This window comes from Aulonocara sp. 'chitande type north' Nkhata Bay, linkage group LG13 (genome assembly GCF_057382095.1).
Source record: "Aulonocara sp. 'chitande type north' Nkhata Bay isolate Kocher_YH1m ecotype deep benthic linkage group LG13, A_spYH_male_GT1.1, whole genome shotgun sequence".
Classification (NCBI taxonomy): domain Eukaryota; kingdom Metazoa; phylum Chordata; class Actinopteri; order Cichliformes; family Cichlidae; genus Aulonocara; species Aulonocara sp. 'chitande type north' Nkhata Bay.
Window position 1 is genome coordinate 5340219 of NC_141356.1, and position 27328 is coordinate 5367546.

The 27328-nt window shown below is 41.9% G+C and overlaps 1 protein-coding gene across 3 annotated transcripts in view; it reads right to left on the reverse strand.

Annotated features, from left to right (window-relative positions):
* The window catches only part of ttc7a (tetratricopeptide repeat domain 7A), a 69090-nt gene that overhangs the window by 30711 nt on the left and 11051 nt on the right, over window positions 1-27328 (reverse strand). For 2 of the 3 annotated variants that reach the window (XM_086258363.1, XM_086258365.1), the window contains exons 8-17: window positions 26923-27092; window positions 25061-25124; window positions 24585-24722; window positions 18344-18427; window positions 17645-17749; window positions 11258-11375; window positions 9532-9589; window positions 9355-9427; window positions 9086-9246; window positions 1137-1253 (exon numbers count right to left, since the gene is read on the reverse strand). In XM_086258363.1, coding sequence (XP_086114489.1) covers window positions 1137-1253; window positions 9086-9246; window positions 9355-9427; window positions 9532-9589; window positions 11258-11375; window positions 17645-17749; window positions 18344-18427; window positions 24585-24722; window positions 25061-25124; window positions 26923-27092 — 1088 coding nt within the window. The remainder of the gene's footprint in view (window positions 1-1136; window positions 1254-9085; window positions 9247-9354; window positions 9428-9531; window positions 9590-11257; window positions 11376-17644; window positions 17750-18343; window positions 18428-24584; window positions 24723-25060; window positions 25125-26922; window positions 27093-27328) is intronic. The other variant, XM_086258364.1, reaches the window with a different exon arrangement.

Below are 27328 nucleotides of genomic sequence, written 5' to 3' on the forward strand. Positions count from 1 at the left end.
TCATCAGCTACTTTGAGTCATTGAAGTGGCCCTCTCCAATGTACTGGATGCAATGATTATCACCTGATGTGAGGTATGGACCATCTAAATTATTTTTTCTTGTGTTCTGGTCAGTGAAATTCTAATGTGTCAACATTTAGTATTTATTATTAGGTATAATTTTGTTTGTGTAATACATAAATAGAGTCTATGGAGGTACCTGGCTTAGCAAACTAGCTAGCATTAGCTGATGCTTTAACTTAGTGCACCACTTTTTGTCCAAATGTTGGTCAGGCGAGCACGAGACAGTCGTTGGTATCAATTCCTTCATGCTCCAGGAGCTGCCTGCATACTCTCGTCACATGAGTCCAGGAATTGCTGTGCACCAAAAGAAACACAGGACCCACCATACCAGAATTTTAACCCAATACCTAATGGCAGTCAGGGTGCTGATGCCTACCCTGTAAGGCCTGTGTGTCTGTCCTCAGATACGCTTCTACAGACCTTCACTGACCCACCACCAAGAGAGAGCTCTTGAGCAATGGCATGAAGGAGCTAAAACTTTTAACTGACTTCATGCTAAACTCTGATTAAGAAATGGTCAAAGAGTATATTTGTTGTTCATCCTCCTAGCTCCTTCAGGAACTATGTGAAAATAAAGAGTTAGATGGGAAATTTTTACAAAGAAAATACAAATTCCATGCAAATTTTTGTCTGTAATCGTTCTACCAGCCTTCATTTATAAATAAATATAATTTTTGCATTTGTTTTTTTTTATATTTGTATTTTTGTATTGGTTTTGGTAGTGCCTTTAGTGTTCAGTTATTATGAAGGGTAATAATGAGCTTTGCTGTATGTCAGTTCTGGTATTCAAAACATGAAAAAGGTCAACATCTCAAAAGCACTCAGGTCACAGGTAGAACATTATATCAGAAAAAGCATTAATGCGTGAACACACACACACACACACACACACACACACACACACACACACACACACACACACACTGAATAACACCGTAGCAGAGACAGCCGCCCCCTCCCAGCCTCATCGTGCACAACAGCACAGAAACTATTTGAGCTAAACGGTAATGCACATTTTGCAGCGCACGATAAACAAAGTAGCGCCAATGCTTATCTCTCTTGTGCATGCTCACCTGGAGCGGCTGACATCATAGCGGCTCTGCCAGTGCTGCAACATCTCCTCACAGGTATGCAGGGCTGCAGCCGGGCCGAGCAGCACCTCTTCAAGCTTTACCTTTGTGAACAGCAAACTGGAACAAGAAAAAGCCACAATGCATTTTTGTTTAAATTTGAACTGTTTTGTTTTGTTTTTATAACCAGAACATCTGTTCATATAAGATTAACTAATATGCACATTAATCTGTAAACTGAGTGCATGAGATTGAAAGCCTTGAACAGTTCTTATTGTTACATAAAAGATTGGAGGGGATGTAAAAGCTACCAGCTATTATCCCCTGCAACAGACTTTAACCTTATTTGGTTACAAGAGTTAGAAAACACATCACAAGACATAAATTTGCATGCAAGCATGTGTGTTTGTGCTAGTGCAGTACCTGGGAGCTTAGAGCCCATAAACATATTGCATGTAGAATAATGCACATATGGATCAACAGAAGCAGAGACAGTAAAGATAGTCATCAACAACAACCTTTAAGAGTTGTGTGTGTGTTGAGAGGCTGATGAGAGGAGGCTGTAGAGTGTTTCCGCTCGGCCCTTTTAGTTGAAGACAACTGGTTAAGTGATGTGGGAGTCTCTGATGTGAAAGTCTGTATGTCTGTGTGTTTGTGTGTGTGTGTGTTTGTGTGTGTTTGCCGTTGTGTGTGTGTAGTAATTGCCAGAAGGGGCTCTCAGAGGATGGGGTCTGTCATGGGCATCACTCATCCATGAGTGTGAGGAGGGAGAGAGGGAAAGAGGCAGAGAGACTATGGTGTTTGCAACATCTGACGCCAAGCTGTCCACTGCCTCTGTTGAAGGCTCCTCCAATTATTCTGTGCTCTCCTGTCAAGGGGGAGGGAGGGAGTCTGGAGGGGGGAGGCGGTGGGATGAAGAAGAGATGGATGAAGTGATGGAGGGAAGGTGAGGATCAATGGCTGAGCGAAAGGAGTTCGTGTCAGGGGAGAAAACTCTTGTTGAAATGCGCCTCGTTACTGACTCACGGGTCGGTGCACGGCTGGGAGAAGGGAGTGTGTGCGGAGGGTGTGAAGCAATGATGGAGGGATTTTTGAAAAGAAAAAAATGTACGAGTGTGGGAGGAACGGGGTTGGATTTGCTGACATGCAGATGACAAGTGCTGCCGAGGGACGCTGAGTTAAGGATACGCCTGCCAGTAGGAGTCCACCAGAGTGTGTACGTGTGGTTGTGTGCATCTCTCTAGACTCCCCGTTACCGGTGTGACAAAGCGTTTAGAAGCTTTGTGATGATGTAAACCCATCTAAGTGTTAAGATGTGACAAAGTGTGTGTGTGTGGGTGTATCTCACGTGAACAAAGAACCGTGTAACCTGAAAGTTTGTAATTATTTTCTAATAAAGCTGCTGAGTTTCAAATGAGCATGTAAAACTTATATTGTGTAATGTTTGTACAACAAATAATATAAATTTCATACTCATTCACAGATAAATTACAGTAATCTTGCTTTTTTCTTCCAGTCAGTTTCAATTTGTCATTAATGAAACCCACTCCTTCATGGTAATTTCAAAATAAGAGCTTGCAAAGAAATAAATTTGCAAGTTTCTTCTGAAACTGAAAGAAAACTGGAGTTCATAGGAGGCCATTAATATGGTTAATGGAGCTACATAACTAAAAAAGTGCTTTGAAATCAGCAAAGATACCCTGTTGTTCTGAATCCCTTGTTTAATTTAATGAAGTTCAAGTTATTGTATATTGTGCACACTCACTGATCACTCTCTAATCAGCCAAAGGTGATTTAAGTGTTGGTGCCAGACGGGCAGGTCTGAGTATTTCAGGAACTGCTGATCTGTTTGGATTTTCCCGCATAACCATCTCTAAGCTTTGCAGGGAATGGTGAAAATGCCTTGTTGATACCAGAGATCCAAGGGAAGATTGGCTCACCTAAACTGGACCACAGAGGACTGGAAAAATGTTGCTCTGTTGCAACATTATGATGGTAGCGTCACAATTTGGCCTAAACAACATGAAAACATGGATACAATATAATCCAATGAACGATAAAACTATAAAACTAAAAAGAAATGTCTCTTGCTGCTTTAATATCCTGCATCTTTTAGAATATTCAAAGGACTGGCTCACCTCAATATAACGCTTTTCCATTGTACTGAAGCGCCTAAAGTGCTTTATACAACATGTGTCATTAACCCAAGAATTTTCCCCTATATTTAAGTGTTTTCTCTGATGATTTCATCAGGAGCAACTCAGAGTTCAGTATCTTCTTCAGGAATACTTTGGCATGCAGACTAGAACAACCAGGAATTAAACCAGCAACCCTCAAACTAGTAGATACCCTGCTCCACCTCTGGAGCCATAGCCACCCACAACAACAACCATCTTCAAGAAGATGGTTGTCATTTTCTATCAACTAAATCTTATTTGTAGAGCTTCAAGTGTTCCTCTGCATAAACACTATGAGTTCAGCTCTTGAGTTCCCACTATATGTGAGCCTTTTGCAGACATTGTTAGGTGCAATGTTGCATCAAAAAAATATTTTTGGGAGACAGCGGATGGTGAATTACACGCCTCGCTCCCCTCATGCAATATGGCAAACACACCATCCCGATTTGCTGGTCTATTTAATTGTAAATTTCCCATATTTCCCGCTGATATGTCAATGCTGCCACTACTGCCCTGCATTGCTGCTTGCTCTTTCAACCCATCCACCACCCCGGCATCTACCTGTAGGCTTCATGGCTAGATTAGACCATCATCATTCCCTAGATGCCAGTTTCTAACTATATTCTGATACTGTAGCAAATAATCAAACGTGAGTTTTCGGAAAAGGCTTTTGAATAATGTTTGTAGTGCTAAATTTCACTAGGCTGCACTACTTTTGATAAAAACTGGAGCTAAAATGATGGGAAAAGCTCAATTAATTTCATTACTTGCATCTTTTATGTACAAATATTGTCATCATTTACTAGTTAATTCCAATATCTTTTACTTGTTGGTAAAAGTAAAAGCAGCTGGAATATACTTTCAGATTAAAAGCTTAAAAAGGGATGTGTTTTGCCCTTTCGGTTAGTGAAAGGCTTCAGTAGCATCAAACATGATGAACGTCATCTGAAAAACAGCAAAGTGAAGCAAACTGTTACAACGGAAAGGTTGAAAAAGACTTATGTTTGCATTCAAGACATTTTTATTCTTGTAGCAATCAGAAAACAGGAACATCGGCATATGAAATTGGTAAAATTAGGAAAAGATGTCACCGTCACTGATATAGGGCTTCTAATATGGCATATTAGAAGGTATAAAAATAAAAAAAACAAGTTTGTTGAAAATATAGCACAGTAAAGTCATATATTCATTCTACAGCGTGTTTTTGCACGATTAATTCACTGTGAACATAAAAAAGAAATATCAACTGATCTAAGTCATCCAAGGATAGAGCCTTTTCCTCTATTACAATCAGTGCTCTCCCTCACAGCTCCACAACAGACAGATTTCATCAAGATTACAACATTCAAAACTGCACATGAAATTACAAAGGCTGTCATTTCCAGCCTCCTGGGAGTGAGCCTGGTGTGTGCAGAGTGGAGTGTTTGAGGATGCATAGCAGTGAGTAGTGTAGCTCAGAGTAAGAGCTCAGTGGTGGCTGGCTAAGAGCGGTGAGCACCAGCGTAAACTCCATATAAAAATAGCTAATAATGTTCCTTAGAAAAAGTGGTACATGTGCAGTATTACTCATTTTGCACTCCCACAGATCAGAGTGCGGATACTCTACAGGCAGATGGGTGCACGCACACACACAGAAAAGTGCACGTGTGCGTCACACTCGAGTATATAATGAGTATACAGTTATACAGTATGCACATCCATAGAGAATAACACGCAAGACCCATGCTTGCTCAGAGCACATAGTAATCCAGGCCTGCATGTGCAGGCTAACACATGCTTGTGCAGAATCACACACACACATGTAGCAGTACACGCTCCTGCTGCAACATCCCGTTAGATGAATGCAGAATCAAAGGCTGGGATTAATCATTCTCTTTAGTACAAACTGTGAGACCACAATCACTGTCTCTACTCCTCTCTCTCCCTCTCATACACACACATGCACACATGCAACCCTCCCCCTCGTCCCTGTATTGCCTCAGCTCTCTCAATCTGTAGCAGAATCCCATTTCACATTGAAATGCATGCCTCTTTACTGAGTGATTAAAATTTCAAAGAAAAGGGAGAAATGGAGACTGAAAGATAAAAAAAAAGAGAGAGACAAGAAAAGGAAGAGAAAGAAAGAAGGAGATAGGATGAGACGGAGAGACAGAAGACGGCAGAAGCCGGGGGTAGAGGATGTGGGAGAAAAAGGAGGAAGGAGAAATTGTGTATGCTACAGTGAGCTGACAGTTTGCTGTGGTGCAGAGAGGCAGTGGCAAACAAGAATCACACACATGCATGCACACATGCAGTGACACACAAACATGCGTGAGCAAGATTACGATCTCAAACACACGGTCGCATCCTCTTCGCCCCCTCCACAGCAGACAAGTACACACACAAAACACACACATGCACGACTGTCGCGGAATGCGAGCTTTGATCTCAGATGCTCGCTCACGTTTTCAAAGCAAATGATATTCAATGAGCTCGTTACTGAGAAAACACATCCTTTCACACCAAGTCTTTTGGATCTTTTATTCTCTGACTTTGAGGTCTGAAAATGGGCCTCAGTCCAGATGGTCCAGAATGTTCTAGGATGGATTTAGGACCATGTTTCTGTTTGCAGTGGCTGGTTGCATTGCATTGCAAGTTCAGTGATACAGTGTTTGCAAAAGGCCGTCATAATATTTGACTATTCCTCTCTGTCTGCATGACAGTATGGAAACAAGCATACTCTGTAGGTTCAGGTGGAGACATTGATGCATTACTATATAAATTTGAGATTTAACACTGGTGTGCCTATGAAAAACCTTAGATGGCTCAGTCAGTGAGCTAAAAAGCTGCTGCCACACAGTCACACAACAGTGTCATCTGCATAGAAATTTAGTTAATTTTTTAGGAAATGCTATTCTTGCCTGTACATATCCACACAACTCAATAACACCACCAGGTTACAACTTGCTAGCTATATAGCTAGCACTGAAACTAAATTTATCTGGCTTTCCTCACTAATTTATTATGTAAAGGCTGGCTGGCTAAGGATGAGAAAGAAAGTGAAAAGAAGGAAAAGGGGAATTACAAGGTTGTCATTATTTCATAGATTCAATTTTGAATAGTTAAAATGAACTGATTGAGGCAGATACTAGCAGCTAGCAACTAGCATTTTGAGTTGCACTTCTGGTGACTCTTCTTTTGGCTCTTTTTTTGGTCTCCACCTACTTCATCATAAGCTGCCAAAATGCTCCACTTCATCTGACTGGCTTCACATACATCACTTAAAAAAACCTAAAAACAGTTACTGCAAATAAAAATAGGATAAGAAAGAGGATATCAAGAAGCTAATCAGCTGCTAGCTGCTGCTGCTAAAACAGCTGCTAAGAGAGCAGCTGAGGGAGATGCAGAAGGGAACACACTGACACCAGTGTTGCCAACTCCTCAGTAAGGAAAATTGCTATTGGTTGTCCTAAAAGTCGCTAGAAGTCGCTAAATGACGTCATCGCCTAATTTGCATAATTGGTCATGCTAATCTAATTGTAACCTATGTTGTTGGAGAGAGAAATAACATCGTGGAAGAGACATAAAGTGAGTAAAAAATGTCCTAAATGCATTTAGAGTTTATTTAGAACTACAAATTACATTTCTTTTAGCAATTGTTGTTTTTTTAATGTCACAATTCCAACCCTGCTCCTTTACCCGGGCTTGGACCGGCAAAAGTGACCCGAAATAGGCACTCTGGTGGAGTTACTTTGTGTGTGTTTATAAGTAGTTTTAAACCTTGTGATCCACAAAACAGCATAAGAGTAAAAGAAGAACTGACTGCATTACAGCTTGTTGATACGCACTTTCACGTCTTTTTTTAGCGACTTTTTTTAGAAGAAAAGTCACTCAGGGGTCTGAAAACTAGCTAAATATAGCGACAAAGTCGCCAAGTTGGCAACACTGACTGACACTAGAAAATCTTTCAGTATAAAGCTAATGCAAAAAAAAAATATTCACCAGTGCCCTGCTCATAACTTTATCTTTGTAATCCAACTTAGACCAGCTATCACTTTAGCTATAATGTTTTTAATGCTATTATGCACTTCATGATTATTGATTGGCTAATAGTTTGGGCTTAAGCAACTAGAGCCAGCCTATTCACATCGCTACTGTATGCCTCTCTCTCCACTAATCTGATGGCTTAGTTTCAATGTGTTACTGACTTGACAGTAAATTATTATTACAGGTAATAACAAATAATACATCTGGCAAACCTCGATTAATGGTTCATTTGTTCCTTTCAGGAAACTACCAACAAAAAGATATGTTTCCTTCTTTCTTTCCTTTTTTTCTGACTCAGTGTCTTGGTAGTGATCTGTAACAACAGTTTGGAAACAACAACGATGCTGCCTGCTCTATCCATATGACCTCATGGTTACTGGGGCGATGGGGATTCCTGGTGCAGAGAGTGATGTGATTGGCTGAGCCCGGAAAAGAGCTCTTAAATGGGTCAAAGCAGTCAAGTGTCTCTGCGAAGGAGGTGTGTGTGTCTAAGAGTGTGTGATTGTGCATCGAGACAGTGGGAGAACGAATGCGAGCTACCGACTGTACCTACAGCACAGATCGGTAAATCAGTTCTGTAATCAACAGTGTCTTTCCTGGATTTTCCCACTCTGTGTTTTTCTCCTTCTGTCAGGCTCTCGTGTCCTTCCTTCCTTTCGCTGTTTGATCAGTTTTGTTGTTTTTTTTCTTGTCTGCATTTCCTCTCCCTCCTGATCTATGGATGCACCCCATCTGTCTGCTCTGCGACCGTGGAGGCCAACACTGACCCCAAATGGCTGTACTCTGTAATGCTTGACTGGGCTTTGAGATAGAAAGAAAACACATCAGAAAGATGATGCAACATGCTTCCAAATTATTGTTAGTGTGAAATAATTGGCCTTGATAGTTAATGTTGTCAGTGTCAGATACAATAGAGCTTTTCCCACTGCTAATGAGCATGTTTTTTTTTTTTAGATGTTTTTGTGCCGGATGACTAGAATTATGTGAGTGAAATACTGTTAGGAAAGAAACTAGAGCTATGGGCTCATGCTGCAACCAACCTGCTTCAAATCAAACCGGATTCTAATTAAAAATCGTTCTTATCACTTTCTCATACTTATGATCTTGCGTACTTTGCCTACTACAATACTTATCTATTAACTCTGGTATACTTTAAAAGTCTTGGTCGAATATGATTCTGCACAAAGGTGAAGAAATGGTTAGTAATACCAGCCCTGAAGCCAAAGGTCAAAGGTTCAAGCCCTTAAACCTGCAACATGTCCTTTCACATCACTACTTTCCTCCATGCCCAAAATGAGTTCACTTTAATTGTCAAAGTGTGTGTGCTTAGCGTAGCGGACAGGTGGGTTTATGTGTTAGGATGTCTTAGCTCAGCCAGGACAGCAGTGCTTAAGTCTGGGTCAGAGCTGCAGTGTTAAAAGGGTAAGGGTGTATGAGGGGCATCGGTACCGCAATGCAGACTTCCACTCTGGCACGTCTAAATAAGGCTTCAAGTGTGTGTGTGTGTGTGTGTGGTGTGTGCTTGGCCTTTTGTGTAGCGGAGCAGACACCCTATCCCTACGGAGAGGACTGGTGTTAGGATAGAACCTGGCTGCACCGCTCTCTGGAGCTCTCTTACACACACACTTAAAAAACAATCTACAAAGTGTTAGAAGTGCAGCGATCGATTGAATTATCCTCAGTCCACCAACATTTTCTGTTGCGTACGTGTGTGCATGTGTGTGTGTGGGATGGCATAGTAGGTTTTACTTGAAGTTGTCAGGGTGCTGGCCGAGGGCCAAAGTAAGGGTGTCCAGAGCATGACGGTGGTGTTTCTGGGCACTGAGCAGCAGGGTGAGCAGGTGGAGGGAGTGTAAGTCATCCCCACAGAGAGATAAAGCTGCCTGAAGGGGCTCCATAGCTGCTGATACCTGCCAGATAAACACCAAATTTGTCAAAAAGAAAAAGAAAAAAAACAAGTTTGTCAAAAAAACCCAAAAAAATATGCTTCAGTATTGATTCCATTGGCTTGCTTTTACCTGGCGTACGATGGCCAGCTGCAGAGCCAGGTACATGGCAATCTGCGCATCCTGAGGGTCCAGTGAATGAGCTCTGTAGAGGGAAGACAAATAGCTCAGTGAGGGTGGACTGCTGAACTGTGTGGCTCGCTTGCGTGGCTGAAACACGTGATAGAGAATGAAACAAGCCTGACTTACTTTTTCAAAGCATTTAGTGCCTTTTTGTTGAAGTCGTTTCGGTCTGTGGTCAGAGAAGCTGCAGGAAAAATGGGAAATTTACAATTTCAGATAAAAATAAAAGCTGATGATGGACTACGGTTCAAACAAGTTAAAACAAGAGTTGGAATCAGGGGCAGTTATATGAAGGCCTGTGTCTTGACAAGTAGCTTAGACAGTCCATCATTGTTGATGTTGACTAAACTATTTCCTATTAGCCAGAAATGAGACCTACCGTATTTTTCGGACTAATAAAGCGCACTTAAAATCCTTTAATTTTCTCAAAATCGACAGTGCGCCTTATAATCCGGTGCACCGCATGTATGAATTCTGGTTGTGCTTACTGGCCTTGAACCAATTTTATGTGGTACACGGCGCTCAAAAATCTGTTTTAGTCAAATAATGTTTTAGTACGACTTTGGTAAGCTACGAAGCCGCACCGCCTGATGGCTTGCCGGAGCATTACGGCTGCCGTAGGCAGGAGCCTCGAGGAGTAATCTGGGTCCAAAACTCCGTCATATTCAGGTCCCAAAGTCAAACAAACACTGCGGTACACTGAGAGTTAAAAACTGTCTAATTTCTTTCATCTTTAATAAAATGATCAGCGTTGCTGCTTAACCAGGTGTAACAATTAAGTTTAACATCCAGGCATCCATGAAACCGGAAATTCTGAAATTTTACGGAGTTAGCAGAAAGTTAGCTCGCTATTTTTTACCTTAATATAATATACCATGTTCTGACTGAGAGATTTCTGAAACATTAAAACTTACAGCTCTGCTATCACAATAAAAGTTAACGTGGCAGGATGCTGTAAACAGATCAAACTTCAGTCGGGAGAACAAATGAGATAATCCATCCACAATACGAGGTTAGTCATTAATATACAGCAACAACATGGGAATAGAGCAGCTGTGAGATAATTCTACATTAATGGATCAATGGTACAGAAGAGGAGGAAGCAAGAAGAATGAGTTGAGTAAAGTTTGACTTATCTGACTGTTTTGTTTCGCTTAATGCGCCTTATAATCCGGTTCGCCTTATGGTCAGAAAAATACGGTAAATTGTGTCCTATGGAACAGCTCAAATTCATCGCAAGGTTTTCTAGCTAGCTGCCTTCACCTACACTTCACTTACAGTTTTGCATTATGCTGACTGACGCTCAGGTTTTAGATTGCTCCAACGCTCCATTTCGTATGAGGTCAATGAGAGCAGATAATTCACTAAGCTCAGGGCAAAGCTCTGGCTATGGACATAGTTTCCCTACACTTGTTGCTCGGTTCCTTTTTTGGGGAGCAGTTTGAAAAAAGAATACCAGGAAATAAACTTGTTTCAGAGAGTGGATGAACTGACAGGTTTTATAAAGGTCCAGTCTAATATAAGGCAAACATGAATTATTGAATCAGGCAATGCTACTCTCACAGACCCAGAATAAAAAGTCCCATAGACAGTAAGATCTAGTTAACACTTGTCGACTAAGCTATTTCCTGCTGGCAGTGGACACAATTTAAACTGTGTCCATTGGAAATCAAGTGAACCCAACATCAGCCCTGAACTCATTACAAGGTTCTGTAGCTGGCTGCCTTCTTCTTTGCATGACCACAAACTGCTGCTTTTCTCAGGGAATTCCAAACAAATGACCAGTGGTATTGTTTTTATTTTGGATAGGATGTTCTCCATATATTTCTTCAGATTGTGTGGTTAGATTTACCATCAGAGGCCTGCAGACTGCAGCAGAGTCCCAGAGCCAGGTAGGCTTTAGGCAGAAATTCTCCTGCTTCCTTCCCCATAGACACCACACTCTGGGACAGAGCCTCTGCCTCCTTGATCTGCATACACACATAAACACATTAACCTCTGAAGGATGTTAGCTGGGATGAATATGCGGCAGAGGGACGAGGAAAAACACCCAAGTTGAATCAATTTTTGGTGAAACAATAAGCTACATGGAGATTGGGCTGTTCGAAGCATCGCGCAGAACTGTCTCTTTGTCCTCGATCTCTTTGCGTAATCCCCAGCTGACTCTGTGATGTGGAGATCAGTGCTCTGTAGAAGCCATACCATCTGTTACAGTCGACTCAGTCGACTTCTTGTTCTTTTTGGGGCTTTTGTGGCTCTTTGAGACTCTGATTGCGAAGCTGGGATCAATCACATGCCTCCCTCATGGGTGAGCATGATGGATAAGACTGATAAAACTCATAAAAATAAAAATAAAAAAAATCTATATTTGCTGTGTGAATTGTGAGGTACTGTAAAGTGAGCTGAAAACTTTGCCAGTCTGTCCAGCAAAATGTGTCTGCGATGCAGTGGGGAGGGACGTGAGTTTAGTGCGAGGACAGTCCGGACAGATTTGCTTGAAGGACAGCGCAGAGTTTGCTGAAGGACACACACGCTCGCCCACACACACAGCAGTAGACTGCAGGCGGTGTGTGGCTGAGCCGAGCCGAGGTGCTCTGAGCTGAGGAAAAAGTGTGTCACTCCGTGTGAGGTATGGCTGGTGGCGGGCGGGCAGGTGGGTAGATGGGCGTGGGTGGAGGTGGGGGGGTAATGCCTTTGACAGCACACCAGTGCAACAGCAAGCAAACTGCTCTGACACCCCCCCCCCTCCGCTTCATGTCCTCCTCCTCCCTTCATCCTCCTCCTCTGTTCTCTCTCCCTTCCTCTGAATCCAGCCCTCGCTCTTTTAAAGCCTGCGCACAATAGACCAGCCATGTACACGCGGACCCTGTCTGTGCATGTTTTAGGCAGATTATGATTTTGTTTTGTTTTTTCTCCTCCCCTTGAACAGTGTGGAGAAAGAACACGTCGCCATTGTCTGTGGAAAACCTTGAATCTGCAAAAAACTGCTCTTCAGGAATTTAGAAAAGCAGCTTTACGTGCAAGATCGAGAGTCCCACAGTTCATGGTGATGTCACTGGTTTGGGGGATTTCAGATATGTCTACAAGAAACCTACGAAAAACCACAGAAAAGAGCAAAAAATGTTAAAATACGTAACGTTGTTGGCTGCAGTAAATATCAGCCCAGACTGTCCAGTGGAGCTGATGGTGGATAACAGTGGCACATTTATGTAATGCCACACTGCACTACGACCATAGTGTCCCATTGTGATTACGGCTGTAAGCTCCTTAGTGTTTCCAGCCTGCCATGATCTCCAGCCACTGACAGATGTGCTCTCTCCATTTGCCTCTGTTAGCTCCACTTTTCTAATCTCTCTTTCTCTCTCCAACTCCCTCTCTCCCTCTACACTAAATAACACTGTTGATGTTATTTTCTCTTTCCTGCTGAGATCATGCACTGAAGGAGTATCCAAGCAGGCCCGGGATTCACAGTAGTAGTGTGTAACTGCCTGACTGACCCCAGCATTAATCCCAAATATCAGGGGTCTCGAACTCCAGGCCTCGAGGGGCCGGTGTCCTGCAGTTTTAGATCTCACCCTGGGTCAACACACCTGAATCAAATGATTAGTTCATTAACAGGCCTTCAAGACATGTTGAGGAGGTAACTTAGCCATTTAAATCTGCTGTGTTGGATCAAGGACACATCTAAAACCTGCAGGCCACCGGCCCTCGAGGTCTGGAGTTCGAGACCCCTGCCAAATATTAAGGACCCGGTGATGTCGTCTTACAACTTTTGATCAGCACATTAGATGCACTATGCAATTCTGTGACTCGATTTTATGTTATATTCTTGTAAGTACTAGCCAAAGCTGACCATGTGCAAGAAAACTGCTTCCATGGGAATTAAGAAGGTAAGCAGCAGCCAGGTGGTGCTAATCAAATGCACCTGATGAACTAATCATCAGCAAGTATGAGCATCTCTTAACACAAAGCTAAATGTTCCCAAGAGGGAAAGAAACTGCAAAAATCCCAGCAGCTACATCTCAGACTCTACAGACCTCAGCCAGCATGTTAAATGTTAAAATTCATGACAGTACAATTAGAAAAAGACTGAAGAAGTATGGCTAGTTGGAAGGTCTGCCAATTGGGTCGAGTGATGTTTTTGTGACAAAGCTAGAGCTCTGCAGCAAAAAAACTAACCACAAAAAGTCATTTTATCCCAATAATCTTAGTTTTATAATTGTTTAAAAAGCAAAGCTGTTCTGTTTTCCAACTACTTAAATCTTTTAGTAGCACTAAACCATGGGCTGTTTCAAGCATCTGACTGAGGGTGTAAAAATGTTTTTAACTGACACCCACAAAGCAGTGGAAAACTATAAAATGATATCAAATGGCTTCCAGCTTGTAATTCCCACTTTCCAAAATGGCATTAAGAAACGTCAGTTAAGGACAACTGTGAAAAGAAAGGCAAGCTCTGGAAGAACAAATTTACATGGCTGCTGGGTAGAAAAGCAACGTAAAACCCCCATATGACTGCAAATTAGCTAAAAGAAGGTTTAACTGACATGAGCGTGGTAGTGCACCATTTCACAACGCAGCTCTGACGCACAAACAAGAAACGCAAGCTCAAGTTTTCCGACTAGTCCCTACAGATTCCGGATGTGAACATCAGTAAAAATTTGGGAGGAGATCTTAAAAAGGCTGTGGTTGCAAGTCAGGCTCAAAATGTCATGATCCTGGGCCATGTTGGCCCAGTATTCTTAGTTCTCATGTGTCTTTGTATTCAGTTCCCTGTTTAGGCTCTGTTTCCTGAGTTGCCCTGTTGTGTTGTTCCCTGAGTGCTTTCCCTTTGTGACTCTCACCCCCTGTGTGCCCCTCTGTGTATTCATGAGCCCTCGTCCCCTTCCGTGTTTATTCCGTGTCTCCCCTGCCCGTTATGTTGGTGTTCTACTCGTGCTCTCTCTCCTCCTGTCTGAACCTCTGTACTTCCTGTTTCACCTCTCCCGTCAGTGTTGTGTTCACTCCTGCCATGTCTCGTGATTATTATCAGTGTCACCTGTGTTCCCCGTGTGCTCCCACTCCGCTCGTTAACCCTTGGTGTATTTATGTCTGCGTCTCCCTCAGTTCTGTGTCGCGTTCTCCCTCATGCTGCGTGGATTTCCCTGTGTTCCTTGGTGAGCTTTATGTTAGTTTTTCCCCAGTCTAGTTTTGTATCGCCTATCATCTTCTGTTAAGCAATAAAGCTGCCTTTTGAGTTCATCCCTTGAGTCCGTGAGTTTTTGCGATTGGGTCCTCATCCTGCCTGCCACACAGCCGTATCATGACACAAAATCTCTCTCTAAATACGTGTGAACTTGATCTTCCATTTCTGAAGTTTAAAATAAAGCAACGGTACACTAAGATTTGTTTCCTGCACGTTGTTTCATTTTAAAACTAATGAACTACGTCATTTGCTTGTGGCGTCCCACACTTTTGCATACTGTTTTGCAGGCTGGTTGTGTGACAAGCCTTTTACGCTGTCAGCATCTCTGTCAGTTATGAGCGTTCACATTATCAAGAAATAACACTCAATCACGCTAGCTGCTCCTTGCCTTGAGCTAAATGCTAATACCAGACTGCTAATATACTTACCGTGACAGTGCTGACATGCAGATGTTACCAGATGTAAAGTAAATGTTAAGCTTTGAGGGCAGATGCAGGGGTGCGTGCATGACTTCATTGAAAAGAGCTAATTAGTATGTATCAATGTAATTGCTAAATCCGTTTTAAGAAGAGACGTGAAAGTCGTTGTCATGTGGCAAACAGGGCTGCTTCATTATGGCAAAAATAATAATCACAGTTATTTTGGTGAATATAGAAACCTTGATTTTTAAGATCTCCACCGTGCTTGACATGTGATATGAGGTGTTGTTGGCCAAACGTGGCGCTGTGTATCATGGCTAAACATGATCTAGACCAGGGATGTCCAACTCCAGTCCTACAGAGCTACTGTCCTGCAGCTTTTAGATGCATCTTTGTTCTGTCACACCTGAATCAAATGAATAGCTTGTTACCAGGCCTTTTCCTAACTTGATGGCATGCTGAAGAGGTAATCCAATCATTTGATTCAGCTGTGTTGGAGTAAAGATACATCTAAAAGCTGCAGGACAGTATTTCTCTAGGATTGGAGTTGGACACTTCTGTTCCAGACGTTGTGTGGTTTGTCCAGATGCAACACAAAGCTGAGCAGTGCTGCCATGTCTTTCTCACTTCCAAGCAAGCCATACTTTTTCAATCTTTTTCCAATTTTACTCATGAACTTTAACATTGTAACTGTAGAGTTTATGATGTTTATGGTTGAAATTTCTCTGCAGATTCCTCCTTGGTATTGAGTTAACACACACCTGAATGGTCAAAACCATCAATTGCTGCTAATTACCCTTTTAATTCCTATGGGTCCAATATGGTTGTACTTGGTTTTTCACTTAGTTTGCTGCTTTTGAATTTTGCATTGGTTTTGATAATCAAATAATAGCATTGTGTATGTCATGTTTTACTTTTATTACCATGTGTAGATGTGATTTGCAAAACAAAAAGTTCAAAAAGTAGGACCGAAATGAGAGAACAGTCAATGTAACAATAAATCAGTCATACTTTGTGTTTCATTAATGCAAATTTCTTTTGATGTTTATATTGGAAATCCTGGACACAGGATGTATGAGGATATATTTGCTATTCTGCATCTCTGTGTCACTTCTTTATAGTTAATGGCATAATTTCCAGCACACTGCAAAACAGACAAGGAAAACAGCTCCACCTACAGAAATGTATATATAGTAAATTTACACCACAACATGTGTGCCTGGGAAATTTAGTCCAAACATCGCAGCGAAAGTCAAACAACTTAAACATTTTTTAAAAATATAATAATTATGATTATATAACTGGCAAGTCTTACAGATCTGCCCCTAAAAGTACATGTCATGCCAACAAAGGAAATCATCAGCATTCTAATCAAAGCATTTTTCAACCATTTTTTTTAAGTTCTCTTTCCTTTATTTAAGCATTGAATAGATTTTTCTATCAACTGATCAGAAGCATAGACATCTGTTAAGTAAAGTACAGGCTCTTGGTAAATGCATTGAGGAAATTAATGACTGGTTGTGCCACAATTTTCTCCAGCTAAACAAAAACAAAACTGAGGTAATAGTCTTTGGTGCCAAAGAAAAACGATTACAGGTCACCAGAGAACTTCAATCTATACATCTAAAAACCACAAACCAGGCGAGAAATTTGGGTGTAGTGATGGATGCAGACCTAAACTTAGAAAAACACATTAAGACAATAACAAAATCAGCTTACTATCACCTCAAGAATATATCAAGGATAAAAGATCTGATGTCTCAACAGGACCTGGAAAAACTAGTCCATGCATTCATCTTTAGTAGGCTTGATTACTGTAACAGCATCTTTACAGGTCTACCTAAAAAATCAGTCAGACAACTACAGCTCATTCAGAACTCTGCTGCTCGAGTCCTCACTAAGACCAAAAAAGTGGACCACATCAGTCCAGCTCTGAGATCTTTACACTGGCTGCCTGTCCGTCAGAGGATAGACTTTAAAGTTCTGATGCTGGTCTATAAAGCTCTGAATGGTTTAGGACCAAAATACATCAGTGACCTCCTGACCCAGTATGAACCTTCCAGATCCCTCAGGTCATCTGGATCCGGTTTTTTATCAGTTCCCAGTCAGAACCAGACACGGAGAAGCTGCATTCAGCTTTTATGCTCCATATATCTGAAACAAACTCCCAGAAAGCCTCAGATCAGCTGAAACACTCAGTTTATTTAAATCCAGGTTGAAGACTCACCTGTTCTCAGCTGCATTTAAATAAAGCACCAAATCCACACTTTTAAGCTTAAATTTCAAAACTTATATTTTAACTACTGATTTTATCTAGTGTTCTGATTTTATCTGTTTTGATTTTATATACTGTTTTTTTTTTTGTTTATTTGTTTTTTAAATAAATTTTAAATCGTGCTTTTTATTTGTTTTTGTTTTTAATGTCTCTGTAAAGCACTTTGAATCACCTTGTTGTTGAATTGTGCTATATATATATAAACTTGCCTTGCCTAAAGCTCTTTGCCTGAATGAGCTGCAGACCAATCATGCTTCCGCAAGTAGCAGCTGCAAAAAGCCAAATTAGCCAGAAATTATTTGAAAGTATTTAAGTTGAAGTTTTTCCCCCTTTTTTGCAAGTAGATGTTACGTGTGTAATTACCCAATGCAGCTGATCAATGCAGACTTTAGCAGCCAACAAGGGCAACGAAGGGTCTTTTGGTCTCATCCTGGCACACTCTTTAAATACAGATACAGCACCAACCCCCTGAAACGCACACACACATACACGGAAATGTCAATGACAAATTGTGATTAATGAGCAAACAGCAGCCACTTATCATTCAGCCACAGATGACATGGATCGCTTTTGAGCGACTGTATCAAACATACATTAACTGTCCTCACACAGCCCTAATAGACCCATTTAGACACATGGTCACTTAATACATGTAGGTCAATCATTAATGGACCACGTGCACGTGCACATGCGTGAGCACATGTGCGCATGCACGCCCGCGGGCCCTAAATAGAAGCAGATCTGACAACACTGAGGCGGTCCCTCTCCTTCTAGGGAGCAGCCTATTTCTAGATCTCACCATTGATCTGCTGTCACTTTATCATGCAATCCACATCAATTTTTCTGTCACACGCATGGCTCTGTGCGCACACACACGCAGACACAGACACTTAGAGACTGAAAGAGCACTGTGAGGTATTCTGAGGACTCCCATTTAAAAAATGTGCCTTTTTAAGATTACATTTCATTACCATGAATACCTAGATAGATAGAATAGATAGAAGATAGCTATCTCCTTTGGGTGTGATGTGGTGTTTGATTTAAACGGAGAAATGAGCTCACTTTCCGGGCGGCCATGAGTGACAGGCCCAACTGGTGCCACAGGTGAAACTCGTTGAATGAAAACTTCATGGCTCGTTCCAGACACTGCGAGGAGAAAAACAAATACACAAACATGTTTAAGTTATGAAACTTTGTACAAGTAGAGTGCGCCGATAAGAGTGGATGGTTCGGTGTGGACATTAAGCTTTTTGTTTTCCTTTACAGTCACAAAGCTGAATGGCCAGTGTTCGTAGTCACATTCCTCTCGCTCAAAATCGATTGTCAGTCAGCGCTCACCACCCACTCTGTGCTGTTTCAGTACATAATGATGTGAGTGATGTGTGTGTGGACAAGCACAGGATGGCGTGGAGCGCCGCTCATTCAGATGTTGTCAGTCATGCAGAAGCGAGCTACATCAAGAAAAAAGGTCTGCCAAGTAGTAGGATTAAAAAATGTGCACTTATTAGAAAGGTTGCACACAAAGTAACATGCAGACAAAGATGCCATGCTGAATAGAGCAAAGGCACACAATACCAACCTCTGTAGGATTTAATTGAATAAGAGAGTGTGGAATATGTAGCTAATTGTAGTCGTGAATGGGCTCTGTATTTTCTAACATGAACTGAAGCGTGTAAGAAATGTAATGGTTCACTGCAGGTCTTTATGAAGCTATATGAAGCTGCAACTGTCTCTGCTGCTACTGGCAGTATTGCTGACCCTTGTTAACCCAGCTAAATCAGGCCCCAAACCATTACAAATCCCTACTTAACCTCTGTTTAGAAGGGTTAATATATAGCGCTCGAAGTAAGCTTCAGCCAAATTGTAATAACAGAGGTTAAAAGATACAAGTGCGTTAAGTCTCCTACTGTACAGTACTTTGAGCTGCACCATATATAACTGTTGTATCAACTGGACTAAATGCTTACAGTTTTGCACTATTAACAAACAATGGAATGACAATTAGCCCTGTGATAGACGTGTCAGCTGAGACATATGTGTTTAAGAAAATTGATGGAATTAATTTAATTAGATATTATTAATTGATAACTTTTTCTAAAAACTGGTTCAAGAACCACCTATGAACAGTGTTTGCAAGGATGCCACTTGTTTTAAGGATATAGTAAGTAATTTTCTGAATTATGTAACGGAAAAAAAATAAAATTGTGTTCATTCATTAGTGTGAAATTATGTCTTCCAACAGCAACTTCCAACCACTTACGTAACTACACCTTATAAATATCACAAATAGCTTTTAAATCTTTTAAACTATAATGACCATCTAATAAATGCACAGCTATGTTTTCATCATCGTTTTCTCATTATGTCTTCCTCCACTTCCACTTCATCCTCTTCCTCCTCACTTCAACCCACCACATGAAATTCACCTTATGCCTGAAGTCAGGGAACATGCAAAAACATTACTATTTATTCCCGATATCGTTGCAGTTACTCCTAGATATTGTCAGGCTGGCTAAACAAGAAACAACAGTTGGTTAAAAGCTAACAATATGCAGGCTAATATTAGGCTTGAGTATCCTAAAAATCGCTTGATTACATTCCCACATCGTATGAGTTTATTTACTAAACATCACTAAGAGTCCAACAATGTTCAATTAACTTCAAAGAAAGTTTCACTAACAGCGGCTAACAACAGCTAAAACAGCAGCTAAAACAGTGGCTAACAGCGGCTAAAACAGCAGCTAACAGCAGCTAAAACAGCGGCTAAAACAGCAGCTCTTACTGACAGAAAAGTTCAGGATATCCTCAGTAACTCTCTTTAGCATCGCTGTCATCAGACAGTCATATTTAAAAGTGGGATAAACAGCAGTCTAACAACAGACACTCACTATAGATGAATGATGACTAAAGTTGTTTTGATTACAGCAACCACCAGAATTATGCACTTGAACTGGGAGGGGTAAGAAAACCGAATTCAGCTGACTGCAGTCTTCAAGCTTCTATCGGTGAGATTTTACACGGTGTACCTTTAAAGAGTGCACAAGTAGGCAGGTGGGGGGTGGGAGGTTTAAATTATACAACATTGATTCTGGAAACTACAGTTCATGTTTGGTTTCATAATCAGGCCAAAACTACATGACTGGGTTAATGACAATGTTTGGGTGGGTTAAGGTAAAATTTGACAAGCTGACTATCACATAGAGACACCTTACAGGTGAGAAACCAGCTGTGTCGACTAAAGGGCAGCATTTGAAGCCCTGAGACTGACCAAACATCTATCCATCTGTCCATCCAGACATCCTGTTAACTAGAGAGATGGACCCTATCCCAGCTGACTTTGGGTGAGAGGGTGGGGTACTCCCAGGTCACTAGTCCATCCCAGTGGGTATAATTCATAAAATGATTATTTCCTGTTTGAAAAACTGACATAAATAAACATAAATTATGACATCACCAGTGATTAGTGTGAATTATTAATTACTAGAGTTTAAATTTTAAAAATAAAATTTACTAAAGTTTAATTAAGTTTATTAGCAATAGTCCTTTTAAAGTTTTTCAGTCAGGTGCTTATGTTATAATGAAAGTGTTTCTGCTACTACTCACAGTGGACATTAGGAGACATAACAGTGCTGTAAGCAGGAAAAACACGTTAGACCTTATATAAAACTAAGATGGAGCTGCGGCACATACAGTGGGGCAAAAAAGTATTTAGTCAGCCACCGATTGTGCAAGTTCCCCCACTTAAAATGATGACAGAGGTCAGTAATTTGCACCAGAGGTACACTTCAACTGTGAGAGACAGAATGTGAAAAAAAAATCCATGAATTCACATGGTAGGATTTGTAAAGAATTTATTCGTAAATCAGGGTGGAAAATAAGTATTTGGTCACCTCAAACAAGGAAAATCTCTGGCTCTCACAGACCTGTAACGTCCTCTGTAAGAAGCTTTTCTGTCCCCCACTCGTTACCTGTATGAATGGCACCTGTTTGAACTCATCATCTGTATAAAAGACACCTGTCCACAGCCTCAAACAGTCAGACTCCAAACTCCGCCATGGCCAAGACCAAAGAGCTTTCGAAGGACACCAGGAAAAGTATTGTAGACCTGCACCAGACTGGGAAGAGTGAATCTACAATAGGCAAGCAGCTTGGTGTGAAAAAATCAACTGTGGGAGCAATCATCAGAAAATGGAAGACATACAAGACCACTGATAATCTCCCTCGATCTGGGGCTCCACGCAAGATCTCATCCCGTGGGGTCAAAATGATCATGAGAACGGTGAGCAAAGATCCCAGAACCACACGGGGGGACCTGGTGAATGACCTGCAGAGAGCTGGGACCAAAGTAACAAAGGTCACCATCAGTAACACACTACAACGGCAGGGAATCAAATCCCGCAGTGCCAGACGTGTTCCGCTGCTGAAGCCAGTGCATGTCCAGGCCCGTCTGAAGTTTGCCAGAGAGCACATGGATGATACAGCAGAGGATTGGGAGAATGTCATGTGGTCAGATGAAACCAAAGTAGAACTTTTTGGTATAAACTCAACTCGTCGTGTTTGGAGGAAGAAGAATACTGAGTTGCATCCCAAGAACACCATACCTACTGTGAAGCATGGGGGTGGAAACATCATGCTATGGGGCTGTTTTTCTGCCAAGGGGACAGGACGACTGATCCGTGTTAAGGACAGAATGAATGGGGCCATGTATCGTGAGATTTTGAGCCAAAACCTCCTTCCATCAGTGAGAACTTTGAAGATGAAACGAGGCTGGGTCTTCCAACATGACAATGATCCAAAACACACCGCCCGTGCAACAAAGGAGTGGCTCCGTAAGAAGCATTTGAAAGTCCTGGAGTGGCCTAGCCAGTCTCCAGACCTCAACCCCATAGAAAATCTGTGGCGGGAGTTGAAAGTCCGTGTTGCTCGGCGACAGCCCCAAAACATCACTGCTCTCAAGAAGATCTGCATGGAGGAATGGGCCAAAATACCAGCTACTGTGTGTGCAAACCTGGTAAAGACCTATAGTAAACGTTTGACCTCTGTTATTGCCAACAAAGGTTATGTTACAAAGTATTGAGTTGTATTTTTGTTATTGACCAAATACTTATTTTCCACCCTGATTTACGAATAAATTCTTTACAAATCCTACCATGTGGATTCATGGATTTTTTTTTCACATTCTGTCTCTCACAGTTGAAGTGTACCTCTGGTGCAAATTACTGACCTCTGTCATCATTTTAGGTGGGGGAACTTGCACAATCGGTGGCTGACTAAATACTTTTTTGCCCCACTGTACTTGACAGATTAAAGGGATATCATTCAGTTTCACTTGCTGGGCCCACGTCTTCATTTGAGGTTTGATAGCGTTTTAGTAGATAAAGGTGAATGGCTTGGGCATGAATTGAGCTGCGGTTTGGGGAAGGCCTTGAAGGGGACTGGCCGCGGCTCCCGGGCCTGGCAGATCCTCGTGTACTAAATATAAGTGAAGAAGTTAAAGAATTAAAAGGGGAGTGAGGGAGGGGCATGTAAACAAGAACGAACAGCTTGTAGAACTGGGGGAACCTATATAGATGAGAACCGGAAGGAGCATGTTTGGGGGCGTGGTCCCGCTTCTGAAATTCAGATACTTTATTTCCAATTATTTAGTACAACATTTGCCTTTTTTCCTCTCCTCCACAGCTCAAGACTGAAATACTGTTTGGAGACACGCAAAGAGTGGAACTTTTCAACTCAGGTTATTAAGTTACTGTCACGATCTGCGGGAGCAGACTGTGTGAGCTGTGAATTGTGGACCCAAACGCAGATACAAAGGGAGGCGGAGCTTGACTTAAGTTTCAAACGGAAAACAAGCCTTTATCATGGCTGATTACAAGAAGGCAAAACAAAGCAACAAGGACAGTAGCGAAACTAAACTAGAACGTAAACTGGGAAAACGAAAAACTATGAAAACTGTGACTCAACTCTAAGAACTATGAGAAGACGTGAGGGAGGTAACACAGACGACCTGGCAAAGACAGAATGAAAACACACAGACTAAATACACACAGGAGGTAATCAGGGGAAGTGGAAACATATGGAGAAACAGCTGACAAAAATGAACATCATGACGCCACAGGGAAAAGTAGCACTAAGCACGATGAACATATAAACAAGACTTTCAAAGTAAAACAGGAAACATGATGGGACACAGACATGACACGAACTTGATAACATGAGCCACGCAGAAACACACGAAGGGCGAAGGGGACTTAAACACAGGGGATGAAGACACAAGGGGAATCTGATGATAACTATAACAAGGCAACGTAGGCAAAATAGACATGAGCACATAAACAATGAATATCAAAATATAAGAAAATGAAAAAACACAGGGTTACGACCCAGGACTGTGACAGTTTGTGCTTCAGACAAACATTCTGTGCACAAAATGAGAACCGTGACCTTTGACTCTGACTTCCACTGACAGGAAGGGTATTGAACTGAACTGGAATGCGTACAAGAGTAAACTAGCTCTAGAGATTTATGTTTTTTAAATGCATCAGTGGTAAGATAAAATCTTTACAGTATATGAATAAGAGATAACGTTTATATTCCTTAGTATTACTACTTTGATAGACAAGTCTTTGGAATAGGTTGCTTATTTTCCTTTTCCTTGAATATGAAGGGAAAGCATAACAATAATATGAATTCCTGGTATGAAATTAAAACATGATTTCTTACCACAGAGACACCATGGACTGACTGATGCTACAGTAAGGATGCAATCAGTCTTATTCACGACGTCAAAGAGGGAATGTATTGACTGGCTGACACCTGATTTTAAATAAATGGCCCATGCAGGCCTCATACATCAGCAAATTGATCCACTGGTGTAGGTGGAACTACCTCAGCGTGTGTGGTCTCCCATATGCTATATATGAATCAGTGAGACTTGTGGACAAACCTAATTTGAGACAACCCCGCTAACCTCCGCCTCTTAAACTTCCCACATCTGGGTAGAAAGTCACACTGGGGGGGGGGACAGTTTAAACAAAAAATGAGAAAATGGAGGAGGAATTCAAAGCCAGAAGAAGAACTAGAAAAGAACAGGCAGTGTGGGGGATGGTGAGAGATGAAGAAAAGACTGAGAGGCAGTGAGAGAAAAAGACACATAATCCCTGTGCTCCAAGTGATAAGGACATTCATTAAAAAGTTTGGCAAAGGCAAAGCTCTCACTAACACATCTCATCTCTCCCTCTTTTGCTCGCCTCCCCTTAGACCTCCAGCATAGTGTGCGTCTGCATGCGTGCGTGTGTCAGAACACCTCAGAGAGCATGGCGTACTGCCCCCTCCTGACCATGCCGATGGTGAGCAGGTCATAGACTGAGGTGGCGTCCTGCAGACTGGTCTTGCGAGCCTCAGCCTGATCCGGCAGACGACTGATCACCGCGTCACCGCTGGCCTGGATAAAGAGAGACGCGGGATGAGGAAGACGAGGAAGCAAGGAAAGGTGGATGTGTGTGTGCGTGTTTACATATCTTTGTGGGGACCAAAACTGGAATTTTACCAAGCTTATGGGGACCAGCAGCCCTAATGGGGACAAAATCCCGGTCCCCACGAGTTTGACTCAAAATGTGGTTTTAGTGTCGGGGTTACAGTTAGGTCACGGTTAGGTTTAGGCTTTCATTTTGGATGGTTAGCATTATGTCAATGAGGTGTCCCCACAAATATATGAAAACGAATGTGTGCGTGTGTGTGTGTTGTGGTTTGTGTGTGTGTGTGTGTGAGAGAGCATCTCACCATGGATTCTGTGATGAGTAGCAGCAAAATGGCCTCCTCCACCACGTCCTGAGGACAGAAGCAACTGCCAGGACACAGAAAGCAGGAAATAGTACCAAGAATGGGAATTTTATCCCTCTCTCACTCACACACACACACATCCAGAAGTACACTGGTGTGAGTGTCACGTTTCTGTCTCACCTGTGGAGCTGTAACATAATACAGACCACCCTGGATATATCACTATACAGTAGTATCTCAGATGTCTCTCGCTCTCTCTCTCTCTCTCAAACACACACTCTTTGGGTCTTACACTTTTCCTTCTATTCATCACTTTCTTTGCCCCTCTCATCAACTCCGTGTCCTTTTAAAGGACACGTTTACCAGACACCACAGAGGCCTTTTCAGGAGGCAACTGATAACAAAAGCCACGAACAATGCCGAAGCACAGCCTGTTTCTCCTGTTCCTCCTCTCTCCTTCAAATCTCAGACATGGATTTAGATCTTCACTTATGATAGTGTGGGCTAGCTTAGTCATGTTGCGGTGACTAAGTATGGCTTGCAGGGCCCGAGCAACAAGCGCAGGATTCCTTTGCAAAGAGGGCAGAAACTAGACAACTATGTGGTGATCATTGTTGTGTGCTGTTGCACATAACCAGTTTGTCCTGTCGGGGCTGGCCAAGGGTTTCTTCTGCCTTCTGCCGTTACGCTACGCTGACATGTTATGTTATATAAGCACTATGTTCAAAGAACCGCCCTATAGCACAGATAAAACAGCAGCCTGCTTTCTGGTGTCAGAAATGAACTAATGAATGAACTGAAGTCTGGCTTCGCTCTGAGCCCTTTAACCTCCTCTAAAGCAGGTTTTCAGCCAGTGTTAATTAAGCCTGGGATGTGATGACCTCTAGTGGCATTCTAGTGGTTTCTCCAGGACAGAGCTGAACAACAGGCGCAGTGAAAACCACCCGAATCAGCTTCAGACATCACAGACGACCTGAAAGACCGTGTGATTTGTTTTGTTTCTCCAGACAAAACCTGTTTAAAAGTTCAACCTTCAGCTAAACTATTGACAAGTAATAGTTCTTCTTTAACTCCGATGCTTATGTTTTGTTACAAATCAGGTTAATTTTGTTAGGAAACAAAAAAAGCAAATTTATTTCACAATCTATAAAGAATATAGACCGTCCCTCCCAGCCCCAGAAAAGAGAAAATAGAGCAGCCTCTGGGAAAGTAACAAAGGAGGGAACCCATGACTGATGGACATGTTGTGTTTACAGAAGAGACAAAAATAGCAAAATCCCATCACAGGCATCACATTATTAAGAACAATATTGTTTTTTGGGGGCCATCTTAATGGTGTCCAACCAAAAAACTATTTTCTTGTTTCACATTTGTCTCTAATAGACTGGCAGCCAGCCCAGCATGTACCCCACCTCCCTCCAAATGACAGCTGGGATAGACTCCAGCCCTCCCAGATCCTGAAATTGGATCAGTGGTTAAGAAAATGGATGGAAGGGAAATTCATCTTAGTGTTGCTAAGTCAGTGGACATGGGAGTTAATGTAGGTTGTCATGCAGCAGGTCAACACTCGGGTCAAACTGCAGTAAGCACCAAGGTCTTAACAGGAGGGTAATTTAGACAAAAGAGATACTCGTGGGCTCAAAGTACTAAAGCGACACTCCTTAGTGAGATAATCTTTGTCCACTATTGTCAGCTGATACGGTGAAGTAACTAACACCATCATAGCAGTCATGTATAGCTTTATAAGCTAAATACTTAGCATGACTCAAGTAATTGCATTTAGCACGATTAGACTAGAGCAGACTGAAACAGAAAACCAAAAATACTGAAATGAAAACAAAAAAAACAGAGAGTGTACAAACCATTCTGTGCTGTAGCGATGTGGTGGTTTAACAGTGGGGTAGATGGCGTCTTTGGAGGCGGCGGCTCCTTCTCTGTGAAGCCAGGCTGAGGGTGGGGGGCCCAGCGGGGGCCAGTAGCTGTCCTCGCTCACAGAGCTCAGCAACACTTTTGCTAGTTTTCTCGCTGCAGACTAGGATGGAGCCACATGCAGATGCTGTATTAGTGCAGGTGTGGAATACTGATACTTTGAGTCCTGTATTTATGCTGTTTTTCAGCTTTCATGGTTTAACTTTGTATGATTCTCAGTTCTCAATCTTTATTCATCTCAAGCAGCCAGGATACGATAAATAAGTCTGTCTGAAACAAACTATTTTAACTCCCTTCCCCCTCCTGTTAAGTGCGCTTTCTCCTGATTGGCTGCCCCTC